The sequence below is a fragment of the Phaenicophaeus curvirostris genome, chromosome 8, assembly GCF_032191515.1.
Source record: "Phaenicophaeus curvirostris isolate KB17595 chromosome 8, BPBGC_Pcur_1.0, whole genome shotgun sequence".
Classification (NCBI taxonomy): Eukaryota; Metazoa; Chordata; class Aves; order Cuculiformes; family Cuculidae; genus Phaenicophaeus; species Phaenicophaeus curvirostris.
The window spans coordinates 33917381-33935469 of NC_091399.1; the positions used below are offsets into that span (position 1 = coordinate 33917381).

Genomic DNA, 18089 nt, shown 5'->3' on the forward strand with positions numbered 1-18089 from the left:
GCACACAGATGGATGGCACACAATTCAGCATTTCTAATTGAACAGTTTATGCTACATCACTAAACTGTATTTCTCAAAGTGTTTTTTAGTTTGTTTTACTCCCTTCTAAGTTCAAACTTCCATATTCTACAGAAACAGAGCCACAGACATAACAAGGGCTTAAAAAATCAGCATACATTCTTACCTTGTCTTGTTTTTGGTAAGTTTGCTTAATAAACGAACGTGTGATTTCATGGAGCTGACGTAATGCTGGCACCACCCACACAAACTGAGGATTATTGTGCTGGGACGACTAGTAGTAGGAAAGGTAAATACAATTACTCACGTACATGTTCAACAACAGATTAACTTTCCTCTTAGACTCCTAGAAGCCTAATGATTTCTATTCCTCTGCTGCTGTTTCAAAACAACAGCTACAAACTCTGAAGGCTTCAGTTACTTGTCCCTAGTCCCTTTCAAAACACACCCAAGGTGCCCTTCTCCGCTTTCTACAAGAAGTCCTTTGACACACACATATGCCATTCTGCTATCCTTATTATTAAGCCCGAAGTACCACCTCCTTGCTAGAGAACATGCAAATTAAGTAGACAGAGAACTCAGTTGCACCATGGTGAGATGATAACCACCACCTTCACAAATTATGGGAGATGAAGCAGGCCTATTAGGGCATAAAAGGGTGAATCCAGTCAAATGACATTACTTATTGCTAAAGCAAGAATAACAGAAGAAAGAAAGTGAAATACTATGGAAGGTTAAGAAACAAGAAGAAATTTCTGATTGGCGCTGCAAGGAGACCTCTGATAGGAAGCAAAAGTTACTTAAGCTGCATTTTGAAAGAGATCCTACGAAGAATAACCCTCCTACCTCATTGTTAGAACTGCTCATCACTTTTCTGGGAGGCTTCATTTTCTGTAAAGTTTGACCACACAAACCAGTACTGAAGTTGCTTGTTCAGAGAAGTGATGTCTGGTTTAAGCACTGACAACAACCCATACCACCTAGACACTTAGACAGATTAAAGTAACCTGGCCATAACAATGCTCTCTACTCAACACTCCCTCATGTATTTGAGAATGCTGCCTTAATATTATATTCCCTCCCAGTTTATGGCTTAATTTCCCCTAAATGAAGGGAAATAAGAAAATGATGTATTTTTAAAGATTTGCTGTATGATTACCCCAATCCTTTCCAGCCTGCAATGACAGCTTTCCTTTGGCGTTCCCCACTGCAGCACCTTGCCAGAATGTAATTAAAAAGAATGCAAGAACAGGAAAGGACAGGAGGAGATCCAAAAGAAAACACTCCAAGTTTTACAGAGATAGAGAACTCAAGTTTAAAATTTGTATTCCTAAACGCATTAAAAAAACCTGTGATCAAGAAGCAACACGCTGTTTCCTAAACAACTAAAGTCCTCTACAGATGCTGCAATACTGAGAAAAATTATTATACTGTGAAATAAATGACTGCAAAAAGCACAACCCCTTTTCTTTATTTACAGGTATTCTTGAAACTGAAATAAAGAACACAAAAGCATTCCTGCAGACCTCATGAAAAACTGCCCGCTATGTGAACGGTGTGGGATATAGAGTATATGCAGTCTTTCAAGCCATGCACATCTCTACTGCTACCAGGAAACATCTTAGCACAGGCAGCTACGGGAATGACTTCTTTATGTTAGATGAAAAGAGTTTAAGTATTTTATTAAAATATAAACTACTATGATTTAAATATCAATTTACATTTTGGGACTTAACAGCCATGCCAGAACACATGCTTAAGTCAAAGAAAACTAATCTAGGCTTTCACATGAAAGGGGCAGTTAAAATACTGACATACCTTTACAGTGGTTCCATTTGCAAATTCTAACCTTGGGCCCATCCTGGTAGTTTCCCATAAAATGATCACTCCTTGTGCTGAAAATTTGCTTAAAACAAAGGCAAGAGACTTACTATGAGTCTCATGGTCAACAAGTTGGCTCACACAAAGCCTACCCCTCTCGTGGACTCCCCAAGGTAAGAACTTACAGATGGGACACGCAATTTGGGCATCTTGAAAGAAAGGGCAACATCAAGGCTAGATAACATTTCATTGTGGAAAAGATAAAATAATAAACCAACCCTCTTAATATCCTCTATGCATTTGATGATGTAGCTTCTTTTGATTGCCTCTTTCACTGCATAAGCATCACTGAGGATTGTTAGGTGCTCCTCCAAGGCTTGCTGAATAAGACTACATGGTAATGTTGGAAGATGAGCCAGATCCCAAAGTACTTCCAGAACCTAGAGGAATAAGTACAATGTTAGTCAGGACCTAGGAAGTACAGAGACTAATAAGAGAGAAAAAAAATTATTTCACATTCACATGCCTTTCCAGTGGTTGTCTCCACCCGTGCTTCTCGACCAATGCGCCCTATCAGGCTCAGCAGCTTCTGTCGCACTCTATCACTCTCTGTCTCCCAGCTCTGTATGGCAAAGAAATAACTTTCACAACTACAGCAGCAAGAACTGTCAGTCTGTTAAGTCTCAAGTGTACACAAAAATAAAATTTAAAATCATTTTACTGCAGGAAAATCAAAACACATACAATTGCGTTTCCATCACGCATATTTCCTTATTTTTGCTACCGGGAGTCAGACTACTAATTTGATCAACTCTTCTAAAAATATAAAGTAGAAGACATTAAATAGAGCAATAAAATCTCACTTTAAGAACCTTATCACTGCATATATAATGTACTTTAAAACTGAGCCAATTAGCAGTACCAGTAGCAGATCAGGCTTTTGGGTTAACAAAAAAAATTAGTATCAAAAGTGTTAAGTTATGGCAAATTTTGTATTTCTAAGTTAATATAGAAAATATAAATGCATTCAAAGCATTTGCTTTTATTAGGCTGGATGCATAACTTCATCTCATTAATTCCCTTCCTAAGGAATGTAAATTCATGTGAAAACTTACCTTTTGGATTAGGACAAATAAATGATTGAGCTGATCAGAGCTAAATTTCACAGCAGCTGCAGCAATAATAGTATGTATATTTTCAATCACTGTGGAGGATTGTCCCGACTGAAAAGTGGAAGGACAACATATGAGGGCAGGTCTTTATCCCAAATGAGACAAAAAAAAAAATCTTCATGTAAGCATTATCCTACTAGTCATACTAATGAGAAAGAATAGTGTCTTTTGACAAGTTAGGAACACAAAGTAAGACTAACTGTCTCTGCTTGTCATTTCACTGGCAGAGACGTCTTTGGAAGCAATTCTAAAGCAGGAATGGACAAGTTAGTCTACCATTATCACAGCACCTTCAAGATGCTGCAATGGCACATATTGCTGTAAGGTGTGGCGTCAGCAATACAAACCACCATTTTCTTGCTTGGTTAAGTTCGTGGCGGGTGCTCCATCCCTGATATTCTTTAAAGGCTTTACTCGAGAGTGAGCAATACAAAATCTCCTCCCACACTGATGGGAGCACCATGGTAACAACAGCCAGAAGTGGGGGAGGAAGTATTGCATTTTATTAAAGAGTAAAAGCGAGTGAGCTAGAATCATACTTCTGCTCTACTAAGCATGCAAGACTTGCTACCATGCCCGCACATACTGCAGATCTGGCAGAGTCCAATGAGTTCAGTCTAAAACGTCAACATTTGCACAGAGAAGAAAACCATTTCCTGCAGTGGAAGATGACATTTCTGGTCAAAATGTCCACATCATCTGCATTAAGCAGTCAAATCACCTTTCCTACATGGTGATAAGTTGAATATACACAAAGTGAATGTGAAAAGATGACTTGTCAGTCAATTATATGTATGTACAGGAAGTCAAATGGGAATTCACACAGTTTGAGTCCACTCTCTTTATAGTCACATTGTCAGCTTCATTCAAATTTGTACCTGCAGCTACAAAAATTAATATCTTTAGGCATGGTCTTTGGTCTAGACAGTCTATCACCTCTTTCAGGATGACAATCTCTTATTCCATGTCAAATACTCTTGTAGCCCCTTAACACTTGTTGCAAACTTAATAAAATTTAACATCTGTGTTACAAGAAACTGTCAAAACACTTGATTTTAAATGGTACAGGAAGAAGTAGAAGAAAGCCTCTGCATTAATTATACTGTTAAAATCTCAACACCTCCACTTTGCAACACAGAGATGCCTATATCACAAGCAGAAAAATAGCACTAGAATATCTGCTTTTGTAAGACAGTCTAAAAGCATTCGCCTAGTCTCAGTTGCTTACCTGAATTCTCCAAATTTTAGTAAGCTCATCTAAAGATAATTTACTGCCCAGCAGTTCAATAATTCCCTTTATACGATCACAGTATTGTGCTTGGTCTATATTACCTATGGAACAAAGCAAGGGAACTAAATTAGTATATTTAAAACAGTATTAGATACATTAAATGCATAAGAATAAACAAGTTCTTGTAAAAGAGAGAAGAACAATGTGATCTTCACTTGAAAATTTTTTCTTGACTGTTAGACATATCTATCAGTTCAAAGAAAAAGAAAAGGCTTCTTCCCTTTTTATTTTACTTCATACATCTGATAGCCATTCACACCTATAGGACCTTCCTACTAGCAGAAAAACCTTAAACCCCTTTTTTCACTTTTCTAGGGGCTAACCATATGCAAAGATTAATAGAGAATAAGAAAACCCAAACAAGTACAGTAGAGGACTAGATGACAGAAGAATTTGCAGGGTTTCCCTCTTCCTGTTTTGAAGATGACAAAACCTTGAACTCCTTTGTTAATAATGTTCCATTAAAATGTACTGAAAAGAGACAGATGAAGTTTTTGAAAGACATCCCAAGGACATGTCAAAAGTCTTTGTCAAAAGTGCTTACCTTCCAGAGCAATCGACAGGACAGAATTTTCTACTAGCCAATTTAGTAATCTGTCTGTATCTATTGCATTCTTCACTGACTTGGATACAGTGCTGTCTTCTATTAATTTCGTTACCTAGAAATAGCAAAATGTGAGATTCTAACAATGCCTCTCACATGCATTACACATGCACACAATGAAACCTATTGAAAAGGCTTACTGAGAAACTTAAGTGTGAATCCTGAAATATTTTGAGAATACGTGGAGGTTGGGTTTTTGACTTTTTTTGGGGGGGATTTTTATTGTTTGGTTTTTGTTCATTTGTTTTGTGAGGTTTTGCTTTGTTTGCTTGTGGTGGTTTTTTTTTTTAAGAAGCTATTTAAGGGAAATTCCTAACCAGAAACACCTCCTTGTCATCAGTCTCTCAGGCAGCAGATTCTTATTTCCAGTGAGACACAAAAAAGCTGGTCTGTGCCGCCAGGTTTATTTCTACAGACATATCCAAAGTAGGTTACCTCAAACTTCTGCTTGTTACACTCAAATCAGTGTCCTGTTTCTTATCCAATACAGAACTGATACAGGCTCCTCAGTCTGGGGAGAAAGAGTACCTTCCTGCTAAAGCCTTCAAAAGCCACACTTTTATAACTCCATCAAGGATACATGGCATTTATGATTAAGAACCAAACATCAATGAGGTTGAATCTCTCAATTTCCCCCTTTTCTGCTTCTTTTTTTTTCCTTTATGGTAAATCTAAAACAGCTTACAATGACTGCACACTGAAAACATACTTTTGGGGGGCACTTAAATTGTACAAATTTAGAAAGAAGGGAATGAAGAACTCTAAAACATAACTCCCAAGAAAAATAAACTGCTTTCTTCTTCTACTTAAGAGATAAGATTCCACCACAAAGAGCCCTGTTCCATTAACTCCAGCTCCTAGGTGGTTCTTCAGTGTCAGTGTACCACCGTAACAAAAAAAAAAATACAATTAGATGGTGTAATGATCTAACTGGACTGAGACTCCAATCTAGAATTAAGTCCCACTTGTTTTTTTCTCCTTATCTCTCAATGGGAAGAGAAGAGATGGAGTGCTCTGAACTATCAGGGTTATCTCAGCGTAAATATTAAATAAATAGCATGTACTCCTGCTTTTAAATCAATCTGAAACTGCAGTTCTTAGAAATGTTTCAAACCATGTCTAGCTGTTTCCTGATTAGGAGGCCATGGTACTTGCAGTGTCTACTAATATTACAAGCAACTCTTTTCATATTAAATTGGTTATGGTATTTATAATGAGCTAAGGCAACCTAATTTGTCAGGAAATATTGCCCCATCTCTACGCTTGTGATTTAAATGACTTATTAACAACCCATCCCACCTACACACACAGAGCAAACCTACTTCTTTGAGGGAATTCATTTTTGCACTGAAGTGAGGAGATTTTAACATGCGCAACAGAATGTCCAGCCGTAAGTCATCTACTGCAGTTACCAAATCAGGTTGGAAGCGCATACACAGCAGTTTGATACCAGACAAGAGCTCAGGGATACTGACTAGTCTCTGTTTAAAACAAAACAAAAAAAGGACAATTAGAAGAAGTGCTATTTTTGCTATTCTGTTTCAGACTTCAATGATTGATGAAGTGTAGGTTTAGTGACCCAATACATACTGTTTAATCTATGAAACCCAGTACCATGTATATCTGTAAGCATTGCTTATACACAAGAAATGTTAAGAAAACAAAACTCCTGTTACAGATTTCATATGCTAAATTGCTCCTCTGTAGTTATACAACCTGTGCATACTTTCAGTTTACAATTAACAGTTCAAGTCCCAATAAAAAGTTAACACTCAAAAACTTTTCAGAACTGAATGCCAAGTTCAGGATAATACAGGAAACAGTCACAAGTCACACAGACATTTTATCAACAATTATCAAATGCTCAGAAGCAAACAGCTAAAGCGATAATCTTTTGCACACAAATTATAAGAATTTAACAGACTGCAAGATGGTAAGCATCTTAACGACAGAGAAGTGAGCATTCTGTACAATTCAAACCATATTTGATAGCAATGGCAGCAAAATGTTTTAAAAAATCATGACATCAGGTATCTACCGAAAAGGGTATTGAATGGAATCGGATAAATATATTTTGTTCTATGCCATTCAGTCAGAATTCAGAACAGGTTGTTATTTTTGCCAGTGAAAATAAAGCTATTATTCTTGTCTACACTGCCAGCATTTCCAAGACACACAGAGCAAGTTCTTCCTAAATCTTTAATACATAAAGCATTACCTTGTCTTTCAAGTCCTTCTCTTCGACATTCTGTACATATTTAATCATTTTATGAATGACTGGATCCAGCATGGGCTAAAGAACGTGAGAAAAGGCATGACAATCATTTTATGTTTCCTGAAATCAATTACATTACTCAGAAGATCTGGCTGCAACAAAGTGAAACACATAGCTGAAAGCTCACAATTACCTTAGACATAAAGCAACACCTACAAATTATATAAAAATATCCTGCTAGATATGTCTAGAAAAAGAAGCAATCAGAGTAAGAAGTCATTTCAGACCACGATAGTACAGGTTTAAAAAAGAAAACTAACCAAACCCAAAGATCTTTCAAAATGCATCAGATGCATAGGCCTCTCTGACTCCCAGTGGCTTCTAAAACTACCTCCTCATCAAATAAAGACTTTCAGTCACTTATTAAATTATTAGTTTCTGTTAGTGAGTGTAGGTGTGAAGCCTGGGGTATATCTGCATGTACAAATGTTTTATGGTAAATTTCTTTTCCCTATTCCACAATATTTTCCAGTGTAAACTCTCATGTCCATGTGTTTGATCTTAGTCGGAAACTTAAATTTAAAACAAAAATCCATCCATCAAGCTGTATTCTTTCCCCCATGCTTTACACTGATGAAGCTTACTAATGGCAGTGGCAAAGCTGCTCACTGTTGCACATGTAGATAATTGTAACAGATCACTGTGCTCAGAAAATGAATATGAACATTGTCTGAACTCTCTATCCATCACCCTCAAGATGCTCAAAACGATTCTGGCACTTTATGCAAAATGAGTTTTGAAGGCTTTTCAAATTTGTCATAAGTTTCATACCTACACAGTTATACACAAATTTTCAGTCCTCTCTTTTTTTAAATTCCTATGATAAAAAGAACAGGTTCTCACATAGCTGTCTTTCTGATACTATGCTGCCTGAAATCTCTTTTAATGCAGAGAGCTCCATCTGAATTTGAGCTAACTACTACAGTCACATTTTAAGTCTTTACTGTTTGCCAAAAACAACTCATAAGAAAGGCATTTTACCTGTACTACTGAAGAGTTAAGATATTCTGCACAAACTCCAAAGGGTTGAACTAATGCAGAAATTGCCTGAAAGGAAAACAGCAAGTATTTAGGAGCATATATAAGAAATCTTTTCGGAGTTTGCGATCTATACCTTAAAAGGCAAATGAGGGTGTGCAAATATTACTTATCTAATATGATAATTTCCAGTCATTTGCAATAAATTGATTTTGGTGTGCAACTCCTTTACAACACCACACAGTCCAGGAAAAAGATCTACTCTACAGCATACAGTACGTGTTACATATTTTTGCCTGAAATAGAAAAAGCCTTCCCAGTTCTCACTAATCTTGGTCCTCTCATCATTCTGTTCAATCTTTTCTGTCTAATCCTGTTTCAGTCACAGAAGTAAACTGACAGAAAGGGACACATCACATTTTGGTTGCTCTCTACAGGAAAGAGAGATGTGAATGCAAAACTTAAGGTTAGAGCTGTATATATCTGGCAAATTTCTTCCCCAAAGCATTATGTGGGAGAAAGCTTTTGTATATTATTTACCTATTTACTTTATATCAAAGCTATGTGTCCATACCACCCAAGCTGTATTTCAGATTATACACCCAAACTAGTCTATGATTTTCAACTGATATCTGTCATCAAGCAATTAATATTTAAAGACATTTGTTTGCCAATAAATAATTTCAAAATTAGTTTCTTCTCATATTGGATCAAGAACTGTGAAACTGAGTGTGCACCACTGAAAGCAAAAGGCCTAACCTAAGTGATGCTAAACCAGTCCTCCTTCCTAAGTAAGCATTTATTAGTCATTAAACAAAGCTGAAGTTTCTATTGCAGTATGAGGATATAAACTGAGTTTCCTTACTCTTGTCATGCTCATATACGGAGCCTCTCTCGTTATAAAGTAGCAAATATAAGTACGTCAAGAAAAGAAGTTAAATTCTCTCCAAATTGCAATTCATTAAGAGTACATTAGTTTTATACTGAGGAACAAGATTCTAAATGACATGGTTTTCCTTTAGACTCCTTGTTCTTCAGAGCCTGAGGCTCTGGAACGAGTCCAGAGAAGAGCAACAAAGCTGGTGAGGGGGCTGGAGAGCAGGTCTTAAGAGGAGCGGCTGAGAGATCTGGGGTTGTTTAGCCTGGAGAAGAGGAGGCTGAGGGAAGACCTCATTGCTCTCTACAACTACCTGAAAGGAGGTTGTAGAGAGGAGGGTGCTGGCCTCTTCTCCCAAGTGACAGGGGACAGGACAAGAGGGAATGGCCTCAAATGGCCTCCACCAGGGGAAATTTAGGCTGGACATTAGGAAAAAATTCTTCACAGAAAGGGTCAGTGGGCACTGGAACAGGCTGCCCAGGGAGGTGGTTGAGTCACCTTCCCTGGAGGGGTTTAAGGCACGGGTGGACGAGGTGCTGAGGGGCATGGTTTAGTGTTTGATTGGAATGGTTGGACTCGATGATCCGGTTGGTCTCTTCCAACCTGGTTACTCTATGATTCTATATGATTCTATGATTATGAAGTCTCCTGAATAAAATACGTTAGGAAGCTAAAACTAACAAGTTTGGCTTTGTCACCAAAAATAGTATAGAATTGTTGAACCAGCCAGCTTTTAGACACAGCTCTTGGAAAGTTGCTTAGGATTAGACAGCATCTGTCTTCCCAAGGATTTTTTGACACAAACAATGATTTCTATAATAGATGACAGAAGTCAATTCACTTGCAACTAAATGCAGCCACAGCTGAAGCAAACAGAAAAATAGGGATATATTTGTGAATTTACAGTGACAGATGTCTGAGTGGAAGGCTGAATATTAACCAGAAAGGTACACTAAACAACTTCTTTTCAGTGATGTCTCAAAGGCCCTTGAGTTAGAAGCCATATGCATAACCTCATTCAACCTCCAGACTGACAGCACTTCTCCAGGGCTCTGTGGGAATGTTGCTCTGGTACCAAAGCAAAGGCAAGAGCACTACCAAAAGGTTCTACTGGTTCTGCGTGAAGGGTCTTCATGACAGAAGATAAACTTACCCCAAGTTCAATATCTTCTGAATTGAGTTTTGACTGAATTGCTGAAAATCCACCCAACTCTGCAAACTGAAATAAAACAATCAGTATGATGCCAGTGAACTATCTTTTAAATAAGCTAGTAGAGAAAATACTCCATTAAGAGTTCCTAGGATGCCAATGAGTATCTTTTACCATGGACATAAAATTTGTTTTCATGGGAATTCAGGGGCACAACGGGGTGTGATATCCATTTAAACATCCAGCTAGAAACTCTGTCTTAGGTGAAAATGGATATAGTGAAGAAAGCTAGACTGCTTATAGCAATAGCTGACTGGCCTAGCACGTTTGACTGGGAAACAGCACTGCAGCCCAAGTGGAGCTCTTGACTTCCTCTAGTCATAGATATCCTGTTAGGGTAAAGGTGCTGAAGGGAGAAGGCAGCAACTCAATATTTATTTAGCAAGGCCCCTTCCCTATATGTAGGCAGGATTAAACTCTTAAACTACTTTTTTTTGTGGTTGTCACAAAAACGAAGAGTGGAAAAAATTCAGAGGGAGGAGAGGAAGAAGAAACGATCTCTGAAGCCAAATGAATTCAAGTGACAAACAACAAATCTTTTTGGTTTACACTTACTTACCCTGTTTACCAGATCCACCAGCCACCCATGAGGTTCCTTTAACAATAACAATATTAACAAATTAGTAGCTGCAACAATCAATGCTAAAGATATTGTCTTCTGAAACAGAGATTTGGACAGGCACATTCAGCCCATTAACTCACACCCAAAATGTATGCATCATGATTTCAAAGAAAACAGCAATGTGGTTGTAACAGTTACTTTTCTAAGCATGTAGCTAGAGCTCTGGGAGGTTCTCATTAGCATCATCCTTTTTTGGACTCCACTTGACATCACTGACCATGTGCTGTGGCAACAGTATGCACTGTGGCTGCTGACTCAGAAGCAACTGTATTTATAGCACATTAGCAGTGTGGAACATTACTAAAGAATCCTTTCCAAAGCAACCGACGTAGAATTTTCTTTCTACAGCCACAAATTTGTTTCCTGAAGGAGAGATCAACACCACTGAGGCTGCTTTTTCAGACTCACCCATCTGGAACAACTGCAACAAGGCAGTGCAAACCTCAAAAACTGCCTCCTTGCCAGCATGTCTGACCTGAAGATATCCTGTCCTTAGCTGTCAAAAAAGTATAAATTCTTTACTAGACCTGTACACTTTGAGTTATCCTGGTCATTTCACGCCGAACAGTCAAATAGATGTCAGTCATTAGATGCAACAGATCCAACTGTCCAATTGCTGTAATACTTTAGACATGAAGGTACACAATTTTCTAAATCCCACCTCTAACAGAGAACTGGGACAATTTGAGAGGACAAATTTACTTCTACAAACTAACAAACTGAAGATCTATTTGCCGTAATTCTTGTTGACACATTTAAGCTTTCTTGTGTTATAAATCCCTACCGATCAAACAACCTTTTCTGGAATAAACACACCTACCCTAAAAATAGGTTTCAGGGCACAGGCATTCTTACCTTCTGAAAAGTAGATACTGGTGAGACAGCATGCATGTTCCCCTCTCCGAAGACTTCTGCCCAGTTTCTCTGGCATACTTTCATTCGATTCTTGAAATGATACTCATTGTCAGGGTTAAACGCCTTGAAAGAAAAGCCCACAACAATGAATAGCATTGCTTATGCCAGTCTCAAAACTTATCTTGAAAATGCCTTACTTTTTCAGTTGGGCATTCTCCTAGTTGACAGATAATCTAGCAAAAAATACAGTTTCATAAAAGACCCCTGCTGCTGCCTCTTAGTTCTCACTGTATAAAGCATTCCAAAGCTTCCATTCTGTAAGGAAAATATCCAATACCCATGCAAGCCAAATATCCGTAAAAGGGGAAGATGAAATCGAAGTACCAGTTTTAAAAAATAAAACCAGTGAAGTGACAGCAGATGTGATTTTTTTTGACCGTGCTAGTTTTCAGAAGGTTCTAACAGCACTCACGCCCTTTACGAATTACATATTGGATGCTAAAAATCTTCAGCAAGCAATGGCTGCAGACTGTAATACGTTACAACTTAAATAGTTTGAAAACACATCAGCAGCATAAATATGAAATGTCAAATACTCAAATACTAGAAACTACATCAGAGGGTCAAATACCATTGTAAGTACACCGAGCAAGCCCACGGGAATCGGATCTTGTTTTACTCTTTCTGCGACCAAGTCCACTAGCAACATAAGCATGTTGTATATTCCTTCATGGATTTCAGTTCCCCATTTGTGAACAGCACTGGATGTCAACAGCTGGGAAAAAAAAATTTTTTTTTAAGTTTGGGCAAAATCACAAAATAGGAGAAATTTATCAACCCCTGAGACTGTTTTCAGAGCAAATGTTTTCTTAGAGAGTACTAATCACTGTGTGATGCATTCTTCAGATGCTCTTCCTGCACTAATGGTTTAAAAGTTAATTAAATTGGTAATTTCATTGAAGAATATCTCAAAACACAGTTTATGACAGAAAATAAAATGTATTCAATGCAAATGGTTTTACATTTCCATACACTGGTAACGACTAACATTTGCCAATAACAACTAATACAAAATTAATTTGTTTGCAACACACAACTCTGATTTTCAAGTAGGTGTGCCACAAAGCTGCTCTGATTCAGCTCTAATAACCATTTACTAATTCACACTTCTTGAGCAACAAAGAACACGTACCATGAAAAGAGAAGTATTTAATACTGCTCTTCCACCTACTGAAACATGTTCTGTAAATCTGGTCTAATGTGTTGTTCATAACGGACACAAAGCTTCCAACTGCAAACTTCACTTAATTTCTGCTAGCTTTTCCTTTAAATGTCTGTCTTCCTTAAACATACTTATATTCTCAGTATTTTAAGACTAGGACTGAGCAACATTTTAAAAGGTGTGTATACATGTTATTATACACATGGTTAAAAACTGGTCAAGAAACTTAGGCAGCATCCAAACTGGATAGAATAGTGGGAAGTAAATTGGTTTGTGGAGCTGTGTAGAGAAAACTCACAATAACCAGGAGAGGAACAGCCAGAGAGGCACGTTTGGCATTAAGCACTAAAGGGAAAGGCAAATTCTACACAGATCATGCAAAGAGGCAAGAAAGAACTTCGCGATCAAAGAGGCAGAAAGAATAAAGGAAATTTGATTCTGAATTTGCCATGAATGGCTACATCCAAGGGTCTTTAGGCTCCACTACTTACTGTAGAGCTCTTCATTTAAGAAGTTAAAAAAAGGGGGGTGGGGGGGTGGGTTAGAAAAGCTATATATCAGAATTGACTAGAGTTGCAGAACTAGGACTTTCTATGATTTTTAACCTAAGTCTGTGTACAAGTTTAATTTAGGAAACTAACCTGAGTATGACTTTAATTTAAGAACACACTCTCTAGTTTCTCTATAGTTTCTGAGGATTGGATTACAAAACACTATCTCCACCATAAACAACACAAAGAAACACTGTATTGGTCTACTGTACCTACTTACCTTTTTAAATGCTTCAGGCATGCATCTGTCCATAAATCTCTTGCAATTCTCATCAGAATCAGAAAGACCTTTGCAGAAAGGAAAGTGCTTTTTTTAATCTATTTTAAAAAAAATACTTTTTAAGATTACCCCAGAGAGCTCATTGTAAATTTTTGGGAACTTCGACCTAAGCCAACAGTAGCAAGTGTGCTCCTAATCATTCATAATTAGCATGATTTTCAGTTACAAAAAATTGAGTCAAGAGAACCTGCCTTTTAGAAATAGAAAGTTTCCCAATGTTCCACCTTCTACAATCTCTTCAGGCATTATTAGCACCGTAAGTATTTCTTCCTTCACAGTATATAACTTACACTAACTTCAGATAATTTCTGATGCTTCCCAGCCTCCACCCAAACCCAAATCTAAGAACACGTTCTTAACACACGTTAGGAACAAAGGAAAAAATGAGAACCACCTTTGAACACTCCATTCTTCCAACAGGCTGTAACATCCCTTTAGTCTGACATCAGGCATGAGGGAAGAACTATCTTGCACTCTCACTATATACCAATTGTTGGGCATGATGCCTCCATAACGCTCAACCCCAGCCAAAGTACTGAATACAGAAAATTCAAACTCAGGTCTAATGCAGTATAAGCATTTTGCTAGGGAAAAACAACCAGTTACACAAGCGTGGTACAGCACACGTTTAGATGACAGCTTGTTTTTACGAAACGAAAATAACCAGCACAATGGAGAAAAAAAAAAGGTCAGTAATTCAGCTCTGAAAGCAGTAATTCCTACAATCATTAGAACATAAAGAAACATGTGCTCCACTCTTTTTTTTTTAAAAAAAAAAAGCTAAAGTAAACAAATAACTTCAGAAAAAAAAAAAATCACACTTTTTTTCAGCATTGCGTAGAATGGTTCACTGTTAACCACTTTCACAGAGATGTGATCATTCTGCAGGTTGCTAAGTAAACTACTAGAAGATTAATACGAAAGTTATAACTGCCCAGTCTATGAAATCATTTGAACAGATGATCTTCATACAAGTAGAAGGAGAACTTACCTAGTCTTGCTAGGTAGGTGGATGCAATTAGGCACTTGCCTAGAGACTCTTCCCGCTTATAGGGTATGGACCAATGATCTGTTAAAACCCTGCTCTCCAGTTCATACAAGTTCGTTGTTGGAAACTCAATACCTTCACCAGAGCAATTCCCATTTTCATCATTTTTCTGTAAATAAAAAGGAAGTTCAAGTGAAACAATTTTTATTTCTCTCTCCTAGACACTACAAAGAATGTAGCAGCTTCATAAAAAACAGCTGTACTTATAATAACCACGTCAAATTCTCAACAACCCTGAGGCCGCTTCTGTTTTTCACAGCGGAATTTAATACATCAATTTGAATTGAAGGGATTACATACCTTTATGTATTTCATGTAGGTGATAACTACTATGTTTACATGACTAATTGCTCACTAATTGCCTATTAAAGTGGCAAATCTTGTTCCTCAGCATATCAGATCCTAAAGCCAAGTGATAAGTACTTCCAACCCCCTAAGACTCTAAGGTACAAACCCTTAGATCTGTATATTAATCCTCTGTTCAACAACTGCTGTGGAAAAGGGAATAGTTTATTTTAAGAGAGGCCAATTTCATCACCTTCTCACCCCTTCACATTAAGAAACAAAAAAGACTAATCTAGTACACCAGCATTATTTTTTTTTTTTACTAGCTAATTATCCAAAGAAAAAAATTACATCTCAAATAGTTGTCCAACAAGGAAACTACAATTATCTTTCTCCTAAAGTCAAAACGAGGTACCGGAAAACATTCTAAAACAGGGATAAAGCAAGCAGAAGCCTGCAGCTAACTTCACACTTTACTTGCTAGTGCCACCAAACAGCAGCTATTTCTGTGTACAGGCAGAACGCAGAGTTTGTGAAGTTCTTTGTGAAGTGCCATATGAGGTAACTGCCTCAGTGCCAAATGAAAAAGTAGACAAGTTATCCATTTATTTTCTTTTGTTTATTTTTTAACCTCACACAGACATTAGCTACCCAATGTGCCAGAGAGTTCACATGGACGCCTTTCTCTGCCTTCACAAGAGCAGACAACTCAAGCAGAAGAAAGGACAGAATGTCTAGATCTGGCCTTGCAGTACCCAGGAGCAACTGTCAGAGACAGAGGAAAACACAAGCGCAGTGATGGTAACAAGATCCCCTGAGAGGGAAGCCAGGGACACGTAGGGAGGAAGGACAAGCAGGAAACATGTTCAAGAGTAAAAGAAAAAAAAGATTGTTACGAAATGAACCTAACAAATAAAATGGAATAAACCAAAGGAAAGAATTGAACACAGGAGGACATAGCATACAAAGAATTAAATCAATGTACACAGACAAATGTGCTTCCGGCTCTCTCACTGCATTTGCTATTTGCAGGATTAGACACTCTTATTAAAAAGTAAATGTGTCATTTTTACTTTCACAATTATTCAAAAATATTAAGCCAAGGAAACGGCAATTGTACAGTGCTTATCCTTAAAAGTTTACTGGTGCAGGTGACGACAGCACACAGTGATTGGACTTCATAACAGGTTCTGGAGAGCAGCAGTAAAATTTATAGGAATACAACACAAAATAGAGCTCAGAAAAAAATCTCACATGTCAGCGTTTGGGAAGTAAGGTGCCAACTTCTTCTGGACCTCTGCTAAATACTTCATCCTATGTCTGTCATTATGGGAGGACCTGAATATCAATTTCTCTAACTGTATTTGCCTGATCCAGTACTGTGCAGTGGAAGTCTGGTCTAATTCACATCTAGCAAATCATGCCCTTTTAAGTACTTCACATTTTGAAGAACCTAAAGGTCTAAATGAAAAGACATTGAAAGTATTTAAAAGCATGATTTTTCTAGGAAATGCTCTGTATTGCTAATTAAACAAAAAGCAGCTAAGTTTGCAGCTTTTGTAAAGGACACCGATCCAGAACATAAACCAATTTCCTGTAGAAAATAAACATGCAGTTATAAAGAAAGGCCATATAGTAACAGCATGGGATACAACGATTAGTCTAATAAAGGTAGACTGAGTATAATGAACACACAGTTGCTAGGTGTTCAGCAATTTCAGTTCAGCCTAGGCTTGCAGCAAAGCAAAGCAACTTTTCAATAAATTATTACAGTAACTAAGCTACAGTTGCTCCATTCCCCAGATGAAAGCATCCGCATTAAATAAAAATATGCAGTGCTAACCCTAGTTTAAGAGGTATAGCCTAATAGTGGAGACCTTCAACTGTTACTGAAAAACTCCACCTGTTGTTTTGCCCCCATCTGCATCTAAGCAATGTTATTTTTTTATTTACCTCTTTCCACACAAGTGGTTGCCACTGTCAGTAATATGGAAATTCAGAAGGAGAGAATGAAATAATCATTCTTCACTGTTCACTCAGGTCTCACAAATAAGGGCATTATAATAAATTGCAGTAAGGGTACGGCTGGCTCATTGCCAGAGCCTACCAAAAATGCAGTACGAAAACAGCTTTTCACACAAGAACTAACAAAAGTTGCGGTACTGGAAATATTGTCCTAGTAACAAATAAAACTATTTGCACTGAAGAAGCACATCTTTGGCACGTTCCACTAATTAGAGGCCATAGGTCAATTTTCTGCTACTAAAACCCTGCCCAGAAAGTATCAACTTAAATTATTAATTAATTTTAGGACACATCACATAAAAGTAGCTTCACAGCTGCTGTGAAACCTGTAATAGCCTCAAATAAACACCCTGGTAGTTTAAAACTCAAATTCCCCTTCAAGCCATTAGCAAATTTAATACCCTGCATTTTTTAGAGATTACTGCTATGTTCAGTATATATTGCTGCAGAGTCGTATTTCTTACAATATATCTAGGATGAGTAATAGTCTCTTTAAAGATGTATTGCTGCTCTTTCATAATTAGCATCATTCTACACAAGAAAATCCCCCAAACTATTTACCACCCAACTTTTAAATCTATGTCTGTACTGCTCCTTAAAGTGAGGGATGTCTTAACTGCAGCTGGCAGCTACTGTAGCAAGACGCAACTTCAGCTCAGCTCTTGCACAATGTTAAGGTGGCTCACTAACCAACAGGCTGAAGATCTTCCTTGCTCTGTTGACATTCACAACTGCAACACAACACAGCTCTGAATAAGCAGCCACAATTAACACTTTGTAGCTAGGAGCTAGGAATTGTAGGTACAGACTCTACTGACCCAGCTCCCACAGGTGAAATAAAAGCTTTAAAGAGTATGCTATACGCGAAAGTAAACGGTACACAAGGCCATGTCAGCCTCCCAAAAAGTGGCTTTTTGGGCATTTTTTTTCCTGAGAAATTACATTTTTTTTTTAA

The 18089-nt window shown here is 37.6% G+C and overlaps 2 protein-coding genes across 5 annotated transcripts in view; one reads left to right on the forward strand and one right to left on the reverse strand.

The window, feature by feature from the left end:
• BSND (barttin CLCNK type accessory subunit beta) overlaps positions 1–18089 on the forward strand; it is a 288658-nt gene that overhangs the window by 52958 nt on the left and 217611 nt on the right. The gene's annotated exons all lie outside the window — the stretch shown is intronic.
• The window catches only part of USP24 (ubiquitin specific peptidase 24), a 64070-nt gene that overhangs the window by 36881 nt on the left and 9100 nt on the right, over positions 1–18089 (reverse strand). The window contains exons 2-17 of one of the 4 annotated variants that reach the window (XM_069861839.1): positions 14768–14933; positions 13717–13784; positions 12355–12498; positions 11724–11846; positions 10806–10841; positions 10190–10255; positions 8163–8228; positions 7125–7199; positions 6229–6387; positions 4847–4961; positions 4240–4343; positions 2955–3062; positions 2366–2461; positions 2118–2279; positions 865–909; positions 185–292 (exon numbers count right to left, since the gene is read on the reverse strand). In XM_069861839.1, the coding sequence (XP_069717940.1) occupies positions 185–292; positions 865–909; positions 2118–2279; positions 2366–2461; positions 2955–3062; positions 4240–4343; positions 4847–4961; positions 6229–6387; positions 7125–7199; positions 8163–8228; positions 10190–10255; positions 10806–10841; positions 11724–11846; positions 12355–12498; positions 13717–13784; positions 14768–14933 (1641 nt within the window). Of the gene's footprint in view, positions 1–184; positions 293–864; positions 910–2117; positions 2280–2355; positions 2462–2954; positions 3063–4239; positions 4344–4846; positions 4962–6228; positions 6388–7124; positions 7200–8162; positions 8229–10189; positions 10256–10805; positions 10842–11723; positions 11847–12354; positions 12499–13716; positions 13785–14767; positions 14934–18089 lie in introns of all 4 variants that reach the window. The other 3 variants (XM_069861838.1, XM_069861841.1, XM_069861840.1) reach the window with 3 other exon arrangements.